At 43.1% G+C, this 15,410-nt stretch overlaps 2 protein-coding genes and 1 pseudogene across 2 annotated transcripts in view; 2 read left to right on the forward strand and 1 right to left on the reverse strand.

The window, feature by feature from the left end:
• LOC147008037 (gap junction gamma-1 protein-like) overlaps nucleotides 1-7,402 on the reverse strand; it is a 22,067-nt gene extending 14,665 nt beyond the window's left edge. The window contains exon 1 of the mRNA XM_085865700.1: nucleotides 7,033-7,402. The gene's annotated coding sequence lies outside the window, so the exon portion shown is untranslated. The remainder of the gene's footprint in view (nucleotides 1-7,032) is intronic.
• LOC147008038 (uncharacterized) overlaps nucleotides 1-8,028 on the forward strand; it is a 16,801-nt gene extending 8,773 nt beyond the window's left edge. Inside the window, exons 2-4 of the mRNA XM_085865703.1 lie at nucleotides 7,129-7,156; nucleotides 7,257-7,345; nucleotides 7,517-8,028. Coding sequence (XP_085721829.1) covers nucleotides 7,129-7,156; nucleotides 7,257-7,345; nucleotides 7,517-7,773 — 374 coding nt within the window. The 3' untranslated portion in view covers nucleotides 7,774-8,028. The remainder of the gene's footprint in view (nucleotides 1-7,128; nucleotides 7,157-7,256; nucleotides 7,346-7,516) is intronic.
• Nucleotides 8,029-10,128: 2,100 nt separating this feature from the next.
• On the forward strand, nucleotides 10,129-11,087 carry LOC147008039 (potassium channel subfamily K member 13-like; annotated as a pseudogene).
• The last annotated feature ends 4,323 nt before the right edge of the window (nucleotides 11,088-15,410 follow it).

Consider the following 15,410-nt stretch of genomic DNA (forward strand, 5'->3'; position numbering starts at 1 on the left):
ACACAGAAGGAAACTCACAGGAAGGTAAAACTGGAAATTTGGAAGGAGGTGAGATTGTGGGTTGGTGGGGGGAGAAAAGATCATGGTTATGCACGGGGGACGATCTGAGATGGTGGTGAAGAGCTGCGTTGAAGACCGAGAGGGAGGAAGAGATTGAAGGGAATGTGGAAGTTGATTCCGCAGGTGGGAATGAAGAGGAACGAACGAGTGGAGGTGAGCAGTGATCCTGGATGTGGGTAGTTTCACCAGGAGGAGCTTGATGGTGGACCGTGCGCACCCTGAATAAACAATGGTGAGAACAAATAACGGAAAGAGCAGAAAGGGTGCAACAGTGACGTCACGACAATATTTAGAATTCACCAGTCCGTGAATTATAGTGAGGATAAGGGAAGAAAGGAGGGAAAGTGATTGTGAATTTAACGTTCCATCTTTATATAATTTAACATTGTTCTTAACAAACAGGGACAGGAACAACACAGGCATGATCCGCCGAATGGCCTTCTCATGCGCCAAAATTCCCTGTGTATGTTTGTGTAACGTTGTTAAGAGCAGGAAGAAAAAAAAATTGGAAACAATTGGGAGGAGGACGGAGAACTGGAGATGAGGGTGCATTGAGTTGGAAGAGGGAGATTGTTACGTTGGGAAAGGGGGTGGGGATTGCGGACTTGGGGGGTGGGTTGTTATTGGGGTTGAGTACTTGGAGTTTGGGGTAGTTGAGGACTTGAAGAAGAAAGGGGGAGGGTATGAGCTGGCTTGGGGAAGGGAGGGCAGAGAGAGAACAGTTGGGACCGAGGGGTTTGAGGCTTTTGAGGGGGTGTAGTTGAGGACAATCCTGGACTAAATGGAGGAAATCGTCATCCTCATCTTCCCTTTCCCTGTTCCTGGACCCAATCTCTCCCTGGCGAGTTAAAATCCCCCATAATCACTACTCTTCCCTGACCACATGCCCTTTTGAATTATTCATGTTCTCTTCCTTCCTCCTCTTCCTTCCCACCTAGATACCTGTAAAAGCATCCCACCAGTATCTTACTGTTTTTACAGTCTCTAATCTCTACCCACACAGAATTCTCAACATTTATTCCTTCCTTCATGTCACCCCTTTCTCTTGATGTAATGCTGTCCTTTACCCAGATTGCTACTCCTCCTATTCTCTCCTTCCTATCACACCGATACACCTCGTAGCCTTATAATCCTGTCCTCCAGTTACTCTCCTCCTTAAACCATGTCTCACTCACTGCAACTATATCGTACTCCTCGTTATCTACTTTGGCTTCAAGCTCTTCCATCTTATCATTGAAACTTCTGCCATTGGTATAGAATATGTTTAACTTTCCCCTTCCTGAAATCCTATTTTCCTGCCTGGCCTTACTCATCCCAATTACTTCATCCGTTCCTTCCTTAATAGCTTCCCCACCCTCCGCTGACCTAAACAATCCTGAATTCGTTCCTCAATTCCCACTACAGACCTTGCTGCTCCCTTTATATTTAACACACGGCCATCGTTCCGGAAACAATCCCTTTGTCCCTTCAATGATTCCCGCTGCTTCCTAAATGTAAAACCTTCCTCCCGACACCATTCTTCCAGCCATTGGTTGACGTCTATTACTCTGCTCATAATTTCTATATTGTTTCCTAATCTTGGGAGAATCCCAGAAAACATGACTTCACAACCCTTTGCTTTCAGCCTCTTACCCAATGTCCTGCATCTATTTTTCAAAACTTCTGAGTAAACTTTCCCTTCATCATTCGCACCGAGGTGAACCACAACCATCTTCTTCCTGCCGTAACCCGATACAATATCGTTCACCCTTCCTTCAACGTCCCTAACTCCCGCTCCTTCACAACTACACAGAATCCTGTGTCTACAATCCTTCCTGCAGAATGAAGAATCCGCATGTTTAATAATCTCATCAACCACAAAAAATGTCTCCCATACCTCATGTCGAACAATTTATATTGCTGAACCTCCACCACTGCCTGCACCCGTTGCACCGTCACCACTTCCAATATCCTCAGCAACCTCAGTCCACAACCGCAACCATCTATTATCTCCAAATTTCTCACATTCTGCTACTTGCTATAAATTATCGATGCGTTCCTTCAACCCGGTAATAACCTTCCTCAAGTGGACGATTTCCTCACACTTCCTACAACAATAATAACCCTCTGCTTCCCCCATTGTTGACGTGGCCCACATTGAGCAACTGTGACATTTTACGTACTCCTCGTCCTTTCTCCTTCGCTCTCTATTTGTAACCTTCTTCCCCCCCCACACTCCCAAGGCCCCAACTAACTTCATGCTAAACTTATCACAAGGCCTCGCCCTGCTTCTTTCAATAAACTAACTCAACTACCCGCTAAAACTGTTATGAACACAACACCAAACAAAAATAATAAGTACAGTTCCACAGACCCTGACACAAATCTCGATAACAAAATACGCAAAACGCTTTGGGACTTGAAACTTAGCTTCAGAGGGACTGGAAGGAGAGCTCGCCACCCAGTCGTCCTCGTGCGCCGATCACTGAACCGGAAGTCGGTCAGGAAGTGACGTCCTGTTTTGGGTACATGTCCGATGAGACATGTTTTGGGGTCCACGGAGTCTTTTGCATCCTTTGGGTCTTTGGGTCCTCAAGGTCTTTGGAGTCCTCAAGGTCTTTTGTATCTTGTGGGTCTTCGGGGAATTTTGGGTCTTCAAGTTATTTTGCGTCTTTATGATCTTTTGGGATCTATGGGGATTATTGTCTTTTTGGGTTCCTTCTTTGGGTTTTTTGGGGGTTTTGAGATTTGAAGGGTTCCTTCTCTCAACTGCTGTTTTCAGGTCTCCCCACAGGTGTTCAATGGCATTTGGATCTGGACTCAGTGCTGGCCACTTCAGAGCAGTCCAGCTTGCCAACAACCAGCCGAGGCGAGGATGGTACCATTCTCCTGGATTTAAGTTGCAACTTCAGATAAGAGTTGCTACAACAAGCCTGTAGTCAATATTGAGGAACTGAGCACTCCGGTAGACCCTACAATTCTGGACCATCCTTCAGCCACCATCAATGAGCACATGGTCAATCTCCTTTGCCACACCACCAGCGTTGGAATACCAAGTCCAGCGATGAGCTTGTGGGCGCTGAAACCATGAACCAGCCACCGTCAGTCCGTGACTTCTTATAAAGTCAAGGAACTTAGTGGTATTCAGGTTCACAGTTCAAGACTCATGGGGACCAACACACGTCTCATAACCATCCCTATCAGTTCCAGTCGATGCAATGAAATCCCCCAAGACTAGAAGTGTATCTCGCCTGGTACACTGATCAACCACAGACTCGAGCGTGGCGTTGAATGCATCCTTCACGGTGAGACCACTCGCCTCAGTCGGAGCATAGACAGAGACCATGGAAATGCCACCTTCGGAGTGATGAATCATTAGTCTCATCATACGCTCATTAACCGGTGTTACCTCCATTATCGTTATCATTTTTTAAAGTGGCACTTCGAATTATGTCTCTTATTAATTACACAACACATCAGAAACACGAACACCGCACAGAATAAGTCCCGGTGAGGGTCGACAAACTCCGATCACTCTTTTTTATTGTGCTGAATGCACACCTGACGCACAAACACCCCTTTGAATGAACAATTATTCGATTGCAGTTGATTATGACTCAAAATCAGGCGGTGGTTGGATTGAGTGAGCTGATGTGCGGATCCTCTTCAATTGTTCCAGTCAATCGGATGGAAATTGAGGACGAATCTTCGATTTTCACAAGCGACGGACAGTTTGGCTGGGAGCAGGGTCTGGTAAAATAAATAAATAAATAAAATAATTCATAAACTTGATTTCAGACAGAAGGGACTTGGATTGAAGAAAAACAGGGAGTTCTCTTTGACGACATTTTAATGCTGAGTGGTGAGGATCCATCCATCCATCCATCCATTGGGGACCACACTCTGTGCAGAGCGTTGCTGCTGCTTCAACAGTCTCCTTGGCTATTGGACAATTCTGGACAGGTAACCACTCCGACACAGGATACCAGCATGCCGGCACTCATTTTGCCGACCTCGGAAGGATGACAGGCAGTCAACCCCACCTGGTATTAATTGAACAGCCGAGCAGGAACTTGAAGTCAGGATCCTCGGATTCCAAGCCCACCGCCCGAACCATGAATCCAACACCAGGCACAGGTAACGATCGAACGGCAAACTTGATTTTGATACCATCTCGGAACTCTTCGGGATGATTAAACCGGGGTTCGAACCCGCCAACCTTCCAGATGTATAGCAGGCACCGTCTACCATTACACCGGCAAGGCTTGTACGCACTGAATAAATATACAGACGTTTCAAAAGTAACAGTCAGAGCACTGAAGGACGAAATTCGTGTGTTTCAGGTGTTTGTTCATCTCAAAATAAGAATACCTGTTCCTGTTTACCTGCAGATAAATTTATCCTGCAAAGTTTCTTGTGAAAACCCCTGTGTGTGTTCATGCCAGATCTCTTGACTGTATAATTATGATGTATATCCTGTGTCAACGCACACACAAAATAATATTATAGCGAACGCAGTGAGATTCATACTTAACGCGTGCACGTGAGAGAATAGGAAACAACAACAACAACACAATACCCCTGGTTATTTGGAATCCGTGTTGTTAGCTATGACCCTTTTACTTCTGGTTGTTGTTAAACGCTGTGCGGTGTATAAACACGATTGGGTTTTATTTCTATCTTGGGAATATTACTTAACGCGTGCACATGAGAGAATAGGAAACAACAAAAACAACACAATACCCTGGCAATTGTGAATCCGTGTCGTTGGCTATTACCCTTTTGCTTCCATTTTTTTTTTTGCTTCTGTTTTTTTTTTTGTTTCCGGTTGTTGTCATGGGGAATGATGCATGCCGGGAGATAAAGGCATCGTCGGAGACAAGAAATACACAAATCATATCAGACATGGTGTATATTTCCTCCACTGATTTTAATAAAGATATCTCCCGCATCATCAAAAATTATTTTTAAACGTGATTTACGTTATTTGATCGCTGATCCCGAATCCAGGCCGAAGTAACCGGAAATTGCGTAAACAGTTGTCAACAAGTTGTCGGTAAAGTCAGAAGCGAATGTAAGAAGAATACTTCATTCACTTCTAGTATTTATTTTTTCATATGAGATCCTGTTCGAGACGGTGTAGTTGTTGTTGTGAAGGTAATGTTAAGATAGTATTTATTTTTTCATATGAGATCCTGTTCGAGACGGTGTAGTTGTTGTTGTGAAGGTAATGTTGAGGTAATATTTATTTTCTCAGATGAGATCCTGTTCCATGCGGTGTAGTTGTTGTTGTGAAGGTAATGTTGAGGTAATATTAATTTTTTTAGATGAGATCCTGTTCTCGGCGGTGTAGTTGTTGTTGTGAAGGTAATGTTAAGATAGTATTTATTTTTTCATATGAGATCCTGTTCGAGACGGTGTAGTTGTTGTTGTGAAGGTAATGTTGAGGTAATATTAATTTTTTCAGATGAGATCCTGTTCTAGGCGGTGTCGTTGTTGTTGTGAGGGTGATGTTGAGGTTTTTTTTTTTTAGATGAGATCCTGTTCTGGGCGGTGTAGTTGTTGTTGTGAAGGTAATGTTGAGGTAATATTTATTTTTTCAGATGAGATCCTGTTCTAGACAGTGTAATTGTTGTTGTGAAGGTAATGTTTAGGTCATATTTATTTTTTTCAGATGAGATCCTGTTCTAGACGGTGTAGTTGTTGTTGTGAAGGTAATGTTAAGGTAATATTTATTTTTGCAGATGAGATCCTGTTCTAGACGGTGTAGTTGTTGTTGTGAAGGTAATGTTAAGGTAATATTTATTTTTGCAGATGAGATCCTGTTCTAGACGGTGTAGTTGTTGTTGTGAAGGTAATGTTGAGGTCATATTTATTTTTTCAGATGAGATCCTGTTCTTGACGGTGTAGTTGTTGTTGTGAAGGTAATGTTTAGGTAATATTTATTTTTGCAGATGAGATCCTGTTCTTGACGGTGTAGTTGTTGTTGTGAAGGTAATGTTTAGGTAATATTTATTTTTGCAGATGAGATCCTGTTCTTGACGGTGCAGTTGTTGTTGTGACCGTAATGTTGAGGTAATATTTATTTTTTCAGATGAGATCCTGTTCTAGGCGGTGTAGTTGTTGTTGTGAAGGTAATGTTGAGGTTTAATGTTGAGGTAATATATTTTTTTAAATGAGATCCTGTTCTAGGCGGTGTAGTTGTTGTTGTGAAGGTAATGTTAAGATAGTATTTATTTTTTCAGATGAGATCCTGTTCTAGACGGTGTAGTTGTTGTTGTGAAGGTAATCTTAAGGTAATATTTATTTTTGCAGATGAGATCCTGTTCTTTGTGGTGTAGTTGTTGTTGTGAAGGTAATGTAAAGGTAATATTTATTTTTGCAGATGAGATCCTGTTCTAGACGGTGTAGTTGTTGTTGTGAAGGTAATGTTGAGGTAATATTTATTTTTTCGGATGAGATCCTGTTCTAGGCGGTGTAGTTGTTGTTGTGAAGGTAATGTAAAGGTAATATTTATTTTTGCAGATGAGATCCTGTTCGAGGCGGTGTAGTTGTTGGTGTGACGGTAATGTAAAGGTAATATTTATTTTTGCAGATGAGATCCTGTTCTGGGCGGTGTAGTTGTTGTTGTGAAAGTAATGTTTAGGTAATATTTATTTTTGCAGATGAGATCCTGTTCTTGACGGTGCAGTTGTTGTTGTGACCGTAATGTTGAGGTAATATTTATTTTTTCATCGCAAAAAGATGGTTTAATTTGATATATTTAAGAAGCGAATGTAAGAAGAATTCCACGTTCGCTTCTGGGCTTTGCCTATTCCATATTATAGATTAGTGCATGTCCGTAGGTGTGTGGCCGTACGTGCAAAAAATAATCATAATAACTTTAAAACCGCGAGCCAGAAACGCCAACCACACAGGCCGTTCCTTCGCTCTCGCGACAACCACACTTCCACACACACAGTTAATTAAAATCCAAATTAAAATCAACTTTACCTCCCTGTCTTTGCTTGCCATGACATTCGCTGCCATTGACCATTGCCACTCCTCATTTCCTCCTCATTTCCGTGTTTTCCTTCCTGCTGCCCGCAGCGATTTGTGCCGTGAAGCGTCGTCTTCGGTAAGTGGAGGATGTTTTGAGTTCTTGGGTTCGTTTTACTCGAAGTCACGACGTGTTACCCTCAACGATGCGGCGATTCTCTCTTTCTCTCTCCATCAAGCTCGAGATTAACCGCAAGCCGGGCCCCTCGCCCGGGCACGATCAAGGCCCGGTACACAGAGGAAAGTCATCACAACCTCCTTCACCTCGGTAAACGGACAGCTCGTGGCTGCAGAGGGACGCAGCGTGACGGGTACAACGTGCAACCGGAGTTTTACATCCACACGACACATCGCTCCTCACCTTGCACACACCTGTCGGTTACAACGGGTATTGTCAGGTTGGGCTTGCCATGATGCTCGTATTGTGTTCTCCACACAGGTCGAACCGACGCGATGCCGGATAACGCCGGTGAGACGCTTCCTGGGACGAACTCGCTGCCGCCGTGCTGGAACAATACCTGTATCTGTATCGTCCTGCTCAGCGCACTCGTCTTGCACTACCTGCTCTCCCTGGTCGGAATCGCCGTGATCTTGGCAATCGAGGCTTGGGAGGCCGACGACGCCTGGCGTCGTCATCAATGGCGTCAACGGCTCGAGTTGTTCCGACAAGAGCACAACATCAGTCACGAGGAGTAGCGGTGCTTCCTGCGTGACCTGCAACAAAATCAGCTATAGACCCGGACGGCTCGGACACCCCGTTGTGACCGGCGGTTCGTTGGCACCGCACGTTTCGAGGGTCGGTGGTTTGCGAGTTCACTTTGGTGCTTCACACCGCAACTTCCCGAGCAGTGATCTCAGACGGAGACCAAAGTTTAGGATTATCTCCCTTTATCTCGTTTATCAAAAAAGATTTGTCATATAAAAACCCAATAAAAGTTGATGCCATTTGCAGCCAAAGTTGAAACGGTTCTCTCTTGGGTTGGGAGTGACATGGTTATGTTTATACGTGTGCCATGGAACCTACGTGTTATCATAATAAGAGACTGGAAGCTCCCTGGATGCCACCCACACTCGGTGGTATCAAGGTTTGAGTGCCCACTCTGAGTGTGGGAGGTTGGTGGTTCAAACCCTGGTTGAGTCACATTAACACTTTAAAAAATGGTACGTGCTGCTTCCTCGCTTGATGCTCAGCATTTAAAAAAAAATGAGGATAGAGCACTCTGGGAAGGCAATGGCAAACCACCCAGTGTAACCGTTGCCAAGAAACTGCTTCGGCAACACCGACGCCCTGTGAAGAGTACGGTACAGTCGTGGCCAAACATATTGTCACCCTTGTGCACTTTATTCAAATAACTCGCAATTTTCTTGAAAAATGTGTTGAAATTGAGAAAAGTATTTTGTTTCCACAATTCTTGATTTCACTGTTAATGTTACAGAACCTTTGTTTTTGATTCAGAACTTAATAAATCCTTTTAAATCGGAAAATAAAAATAAATGGCATTGATAAAATTATTGACACCCTCGACTTAATATTTGGTATCACGGCTTTTTGGACAAAATCAATGCAGTCAAGCGCTTCCTTTCGCCATGAATGAGCTTCCTACTCCTCTCAACTGGCAGGATGACCCACTCTTTTTGTACAAACCGCTCCAGTTCTCCCAGATTTGAAGGGTACCTTCTCCAAACTGCTGTTTTCAGATCTCCCCACAGGTGTTCAATGGGATTTAGATCTGGACTCATTGCTGCCTACTTCGGAACAGTCCGGTGTTTTATCTTGAACCATTCCTGGGTGCTTTTTGAAGTGTGTTTGGGGTCGTTGTCCTGCTGCAAGACCCATGACCTTCAATGGAGACCCAGCTTTCTGACACTGGGTTGAACATTGTGCTTCAAATGCTTCCTTGGTAATCTCCTGATTTCATGATGTCATGCACACACTCAAGGTACCCAGTGCCAGAGGCAGCACAGCAACCCTAAAACATCACTGAACCTCCTCCATGTTTGATTGGAGGGAGGGTGTTCTTTTCTTTGAAGGGTTCGTTTTGTTTTCTGTAAACATGGAGATGATGTGCTTTACCAAAAATGTCTAGTTTGTACTCATCTGTCCACAGGACATTCTCCCAGAAGGATTTTGGTTTGTTCATGTGTGTTTTGGCAAACTCCAGTCGAGGCTTTCTTACGTCTCTCTCTCTCTCTCTCTCTCTCTCTCTCTCTCTCTCTCTCTCTCTCTCTCTCTCTCTCTCTCTCTCTCTCTCTCTCTCTCCCTCTCTCTCTCTCACTCTCTCTTTCAGCAGTGAGGTTCTCCTGGGTCTCCCACCATAGAACCCCCTTTCATTGAGTTGGCGACGGATGGTGCGAGTTGAAACTGTCGTACCTCATGTCTGAAGGTCAGCTTGAATCTGTATGGCAGTTGATCGAGGTGCTTCCTCCACCATTCAAACAATCCTTCGCTGCAATCTTCCATCAAGTTTTCTCTTGCGGCCACGTCCAGGGAAGTTGGCTACAGTGCCATGGGCCTTAAACTTCCTGATGGACACAGGAACATCAAGGTATTTGTAGATGGACCAGTAGCTTTGAGGTTGTCCATGCTTGGCTACAATGTTGTGTCTGATCTCCTCAGACAATTCTCTAGTTTTCTTTCTTCTGTCCAGAATCACCTGCTTGAAATCTAATTATTTCGAACAACTTCTTAAAGGTGCCAATTATATTGTCCGGGCCATTTTAGGATTTCTACGTGGATTCTCAAAGTATTTGGTGCGTCTCAGTGATAGTTCAAACCGTCGACCTCCCAGACTTGAGAGTGGACGCTCCAAACGTTACACCACCAGGTCTGTTACTTTGAGAAAACCTTTAGGAATCGATGTTTTAAGGTTGAAATGCACCTGCTCTGGAAGTGCCGATGACGTCATTCCATTTATGGTACACCTGGTCTGTTTTCTTTCTTGTAAAGGGAATGAGATAAACTTCTGAACCTTCGTGATCACTGAAGACGTTGTGCATGAATTTCATGCATGACACACTGGTGGTCTTCAATGTACTTGTACATGCGTTTCAATGATATTAGTTATTGGACCATGGACAAGCGTACAGTATACGTGGGATTTGAACCTGTGGTTATATGAGAATTTGTACAAACAGACACACCTGAACTTTTCTTCTGCAGGTTTTGGAATGAGCACCCCTGCAACTACAGCTGGGAAGGTCTTTCTTATTTTCTATGGTCTTTTTGGTTGCTCGGCCACCATCCTATTCATCGACTCGTTTCTGGAGCGCGTTTCCTTGTTGATCGAGTGCTGCTTGCGCCTAGCTCGCTGTGATGCCCTCTTCAGGTTCACTCGCACCGACACCGCCGTTGTCGGGGTCACCCGCTGGTCTCTGCGACATGAATCTGTGAGCAGCACCAGTTTGAGAGAAGAGGGTCCATCAGTCTTCTTCGTAGCTCTCAAGCTCATCTTCGTTGCCCTGCTGCTTTCTTGTTGCGCTTCAGCCATGTATAGCTGTACAGAAGGCTGGACCTTCCTGGACTCGTTTTATTTCAGCTTTGTCGCGTTCAGCACCATCGGCTTTGGCGACCTCGTTCCCTGTCAGAGAGCCGGTTACCAAAGTCAAGTCCTTTCCCAGTTAGCTAACCTTTTGTGCATCTTTTTGGGTGTCTGCTGTGTCGACTTGCTCTTCAATGCCATATCCATACTCATCTGGGACTCTCTCAACCGGCTCTTGGCTTCTCTTGAAAACTACATCGCCAAACGAAGGGCTTGGAGGAGTGGTGACATGTTGCACAGCGGCGGCAGCCATGCTCCGTCGAGCAAGACGTCGAAGACCTCTTCAGCTTGTCCAGACCTTCTTTCGTCGGGACACCGGTCTCGCTCCTGAAAATACCCACCACCGAAGTGCAACACCAGGAGACGATGGCGTTCCGTGTGTGAAGTTTTCCCTTTGCTGGTTCTCCTTAAGAGACGCACACCTCACCGTGTACACACTTAGTCCATTTGAATTTGAGGTGTGCTCCATAACCACTGAACAATCGCTGAGGGTATTGTTTTGGTTCTGATTTAAAATAGGTGTTGAAATAGCTCCTCCACGAGTCTCGACGTGTGTGAATATTTGTCTGCCACTGTTTTCTTACAAATTAAGTAAACACTGCATTCCACTTTCGTGTGTGTCCACTTTACATGGAAAAAAACCCCCCAAAACATTGGGCTTACATTCTTATCCATCAACATCATCTCATGTGTCCATCTTGCATTCATCACCGCAGTTGTTGTGGGCTTCCGCCACGGAACCTACAAGATGTTGCAGATGCGAAACACAAACCCGGGTAAACATCAATCCCTCCGCCAACCATTCTATGCTCCATTCGTCACATTGCAAAAAGACATTCTTCTTCCACAGCTGGCCAAAGTCATGGTGTTGTCCATCTCGGCCTTCTCGGATAGTTGGACCTTCATCGTCTCGGTTTTGTCGTCCTGTTTCTCTTCTTCCCCTGACCCTAACAGCTTGATACATTTCCAATCGTATGCTGTACTTTCCTCGACTTTGATTAATTTTGAGGTGACAGTCAAAGTCGATGTGAACACTTTCTCACATAAACATAACGCAACGCGGGCCGCGGTGAATCATTCACTGGGCCTCGCAATGAACAATGAACAACCGTCCATCTGCCACCCAGACGATTGTTCCCGCCAATGCAAACCATTCAACCAGAAGGCATGTGATGTGATCGGTGGGTAAATCGAAACATGTGGAGTGTGACGAGCACTCCCTTGATCTCCACTGGACATAGTCCTACACCAAAGCATCACCTCAAACCCAGAGGCCTCAGCCCGGCGACTCTGTCAAACAGACAAAGATTATTCCATGGTCAACATCAGTTAAATATGAAATGGAGCCGCCTATCTGGATTACAGCTTATTTGCCCTCATCAGGACGGCATACTGATAAATATCTAAACAATGACCACATTCGTCGTTTATGCATCAGACGCACCTCCTGACTGTCATGGTGAGCATTGCTGCGGATTATGTCTCACACGGTAAAACCGCATAATCCGCAAAGAATAACCGGCTGTCTGCCACCCAGATGATTGTTCGACCCTCCGACCCCCCCCCCACCCGAGGTAATTTGTCCATGGCAGCCCCTCAAAAATGTTCATACTGATCAGATGTAGCGTTCTACATATACAATTATGACGTCATAACGAAGGCACCTCTGACATCATCATAAAATCACACTTATTCCTCATGAGAAGTACTTGCCGTGTGCCAAGTTTCCATTTTTTTTCTTGGTGCAGTTTCAGAGATACAGAGGTGAAAATTTTTTTCCTATTTTTCCAACATGACTGCCACACCAGGTCACCTATGACGTCATAATTATCATTAAACATTCTACAAGAGTAGTCGCAACTCTGGTGAAATTTTTTCTCTCAATCCGACAGGCGGTTGCGGAGAAAAACATGAAAGTTATGTGCAGACGAACAAACATACAAGAAAAAGAATCCCACTTGCAAAATCCACCCCCTTTCCAAAAGGTTGCCATAGATACATCAAATTGTCTGTGCTCCAAGTTTATACATTTTGGGTGTGAAAAGGAAGAATTGTTTAGATTTTGGTGAAGATCCGGATTCGGAGCCGACAACTGGAAATTTGGAAGTTGTCTTCACCATCGAGAGATGGGGTCAAACAATATAGCATGATATCTCAAAAAGTTGTGGACGGATTCGAACCAAACTTGGTGGCCATGTTGGTTGTGTGACAAAGGAAGAATTTAATTATTTATGTAATTATTTATTTTCCGAAGTGATCGCGTCATTGTGGTTCGGCAAAAAAACACAGTGAGGGAGCTTTTTTTTTATCAGAGAAGAGACTTTAAAAGCTCCCTCAAGCTCCCTTTGGAAGAGAGCTCAGAAGCTCAGCAACCCTTTTTGCGTCCTCGGTTTCTGATTGGCTGATGACACTGGCAGGAATTGGCTGCTTCATTAACACCTTTTAATTGGCTCATTTTTTAACATTCATATCTCCGTACGAATCCCAAATTTGGAGCACTCAACCTCAAATGTTACCCTCGAAGGTGTTAAAGTTTGGGTGCGTTATCTCGTCGTGAATCGAACCTACAGTTTTTTTACGGTTTACGCAGCTATCTTTTGTTGAATGGATCTCAAATTACACTCACATAAGTGCAAAAACGCCCTCTACCATGTGTTAAAATTTCCCAAAGATGAGGTAGTTAAGACTATTTTCTATTTGTACTTCCTGCTTTTCCTTGTTGGAACATCGCAGCACTGTGCAGTTGCGCCAAAATATATACATCGCCTCAAACATTATCGCTTATAACTTTTTTTATGGTGAACAAAGTTCAGATGTTGGTATATTTTCTGAAACAGAAGGCAAATGCGATTCTATTGTGTATATATTTTTTATTGACGAAGGAGGTGCAATTATTGACACTTTGACCCGAGAAATCAGCCACAAAAAATGCAGTAAACTCAGCGGAGTGAAAAACTCTTCTGATATGTTTGGGGCCTAAATTGGACATTTCAATAAAAATGTATTTCTAAACGGATTTGAGTGCTGTAAGATACATTTCCGGATTAGTTTTTGTCGAGGGAGTCGAATTTGAGGTTGTTTTCCCCGTTTGATTGCTAATTAAGCAAGTAATTATCGATTGAAAAAAAATCGAGATTGATCGCTTTTTTTTTGGCTCTGCTGAGCTTGTTTTATTTTAGGGCGTACAGTTACGAGTGAGCACTTTTTGAAGTCAGCTCATCGTTCCGCACACGAGGATATCAATTGTTTCGTGATTCCACCAAAAAAATTAACCATAACCCGATTTTCAGTGGTGCAAAACAGTGATTTTCAAAGGTAACCTCCCACATTGAAATCCATATGCTAGTTACTTTTTTGTCGTCGAAACAGATTCTGACCTTTATTTTTCGATTTGATGAGTAATTAGTGATTGAAATTCTGTAAATTTTTCGACACATTGGCTCCAATCGATTTATTGTAAGGGCCACTCTGATGAATGACCTCTTGTTGGAATCGCCTTATGGAGCTGCACAAAATGATGCATTTCCTTTGTTGATATTACAAAGTTAAAAAATTTAACCCGAACCCAAACTGTAACCCGAGCTTTTCAACTTGTGATTTTATACACTTAAAAAGTATGTATGAAGCTGAAACTACATCCATATATACCTCAAAATTGGGCCGAAGACATACTGATGTATGAACATTGTAATTGCTTCGGTTTAAAAATGACATCCAATCTCTGACAGGCAAAAACGATGATTTTCAGATGACTAAATTGGACTCATTTTTCCACCATATTTTGAAACATATAAATGCTACATCAAATATTGAACTCTTTGCAAGTTCACAAGGACGTCCTCAATCATGTGTTAAAATTTCATGGACCTGCAACATAAAGTAATAAAGTTATGATCTGAACACCGATGATAATCTGAACCGTGCAAAACAGTCCAGTCGGGTGTATTTTTGTTGTACGATCGAAAATAAGCAAATAGGAGCCAAAATTTAAACAGCAGGTGTTTTTTTTTGGTCCTTTTTGGTCCCTCGAGATGTTTTTTGGTGCTGTTTTGGTACTTTTTTTTCCAGAAAATGGCATCACACTGCAGAGAAAGAAGTCAACTATACGTACTGTAAATTGCAGAAATGTACTTTACGACATCGTGCCGTAAAGCATTGTTTGATACTTTGTGGTGTTTTTTTCGTACTTTTTTGGCAAAAAATTGAGGTTACGATTCGGGAATTTTCTTTCTCTGACCAAAAGTAATCTAAAAATGTTTAAAAGTAGTTACATGTTACGATTTTGGTCATTTTTAGCTTGCCTGTTCGAAGAACAGAGAGCTATAGCGATACCCTCGGCATGAGCGTGAGCATGAAAATGTTAAAGTTTTTGGTGCAAGTTATTTAGAAGCTTGCCATTCATTTAATATGTGTACTAGGATGCTGATATTTGGCACGGAGGTTCCTTTGGGGTATATTATTGATGCGGTGAAGTTGAAAAAAAAAATTTCAAATGTTTTAAATTTTTGACCTGTTTTGAACTTAACGTTTTTTGTAGCACATCAACGTTAAAGTTTTTGGTGCAAGTTATTTTTTAGAAACTTGCCATTCATTTAATATGTGTACTAGGATGCTGATATTTGGCATGGAGGTTCCTTTGGGGTATACTATTGGTGTAGTGAAGTTGAAATTAACAAATGATTAATTTTTTTTTTATTTCAACTTAAGATTGTGTCAAAGCCACCCAATGCTTGCCTGTTTATACTAGACGCTTGCCATTCATTTAATATGTGTACTAGTTTACTGATTACAATA

The sequence above is a fragment of the Eptatretus burgeri genome, chromosome 22 (genome assembly GCF_056783735.1).
Source record: "Eptatretus burgeri isolate ZD-2024b chromosome 22, Ebu_testis_v1, whole genome shotgun sequence".
Classification (NCBI taxonomy): domain Eukaryota; kingdom Metazoa; phylum Chordata; class Myxini; order Myxiniformes; family Myxinidae; genus Eptatretus; species Eptatretus burgeri.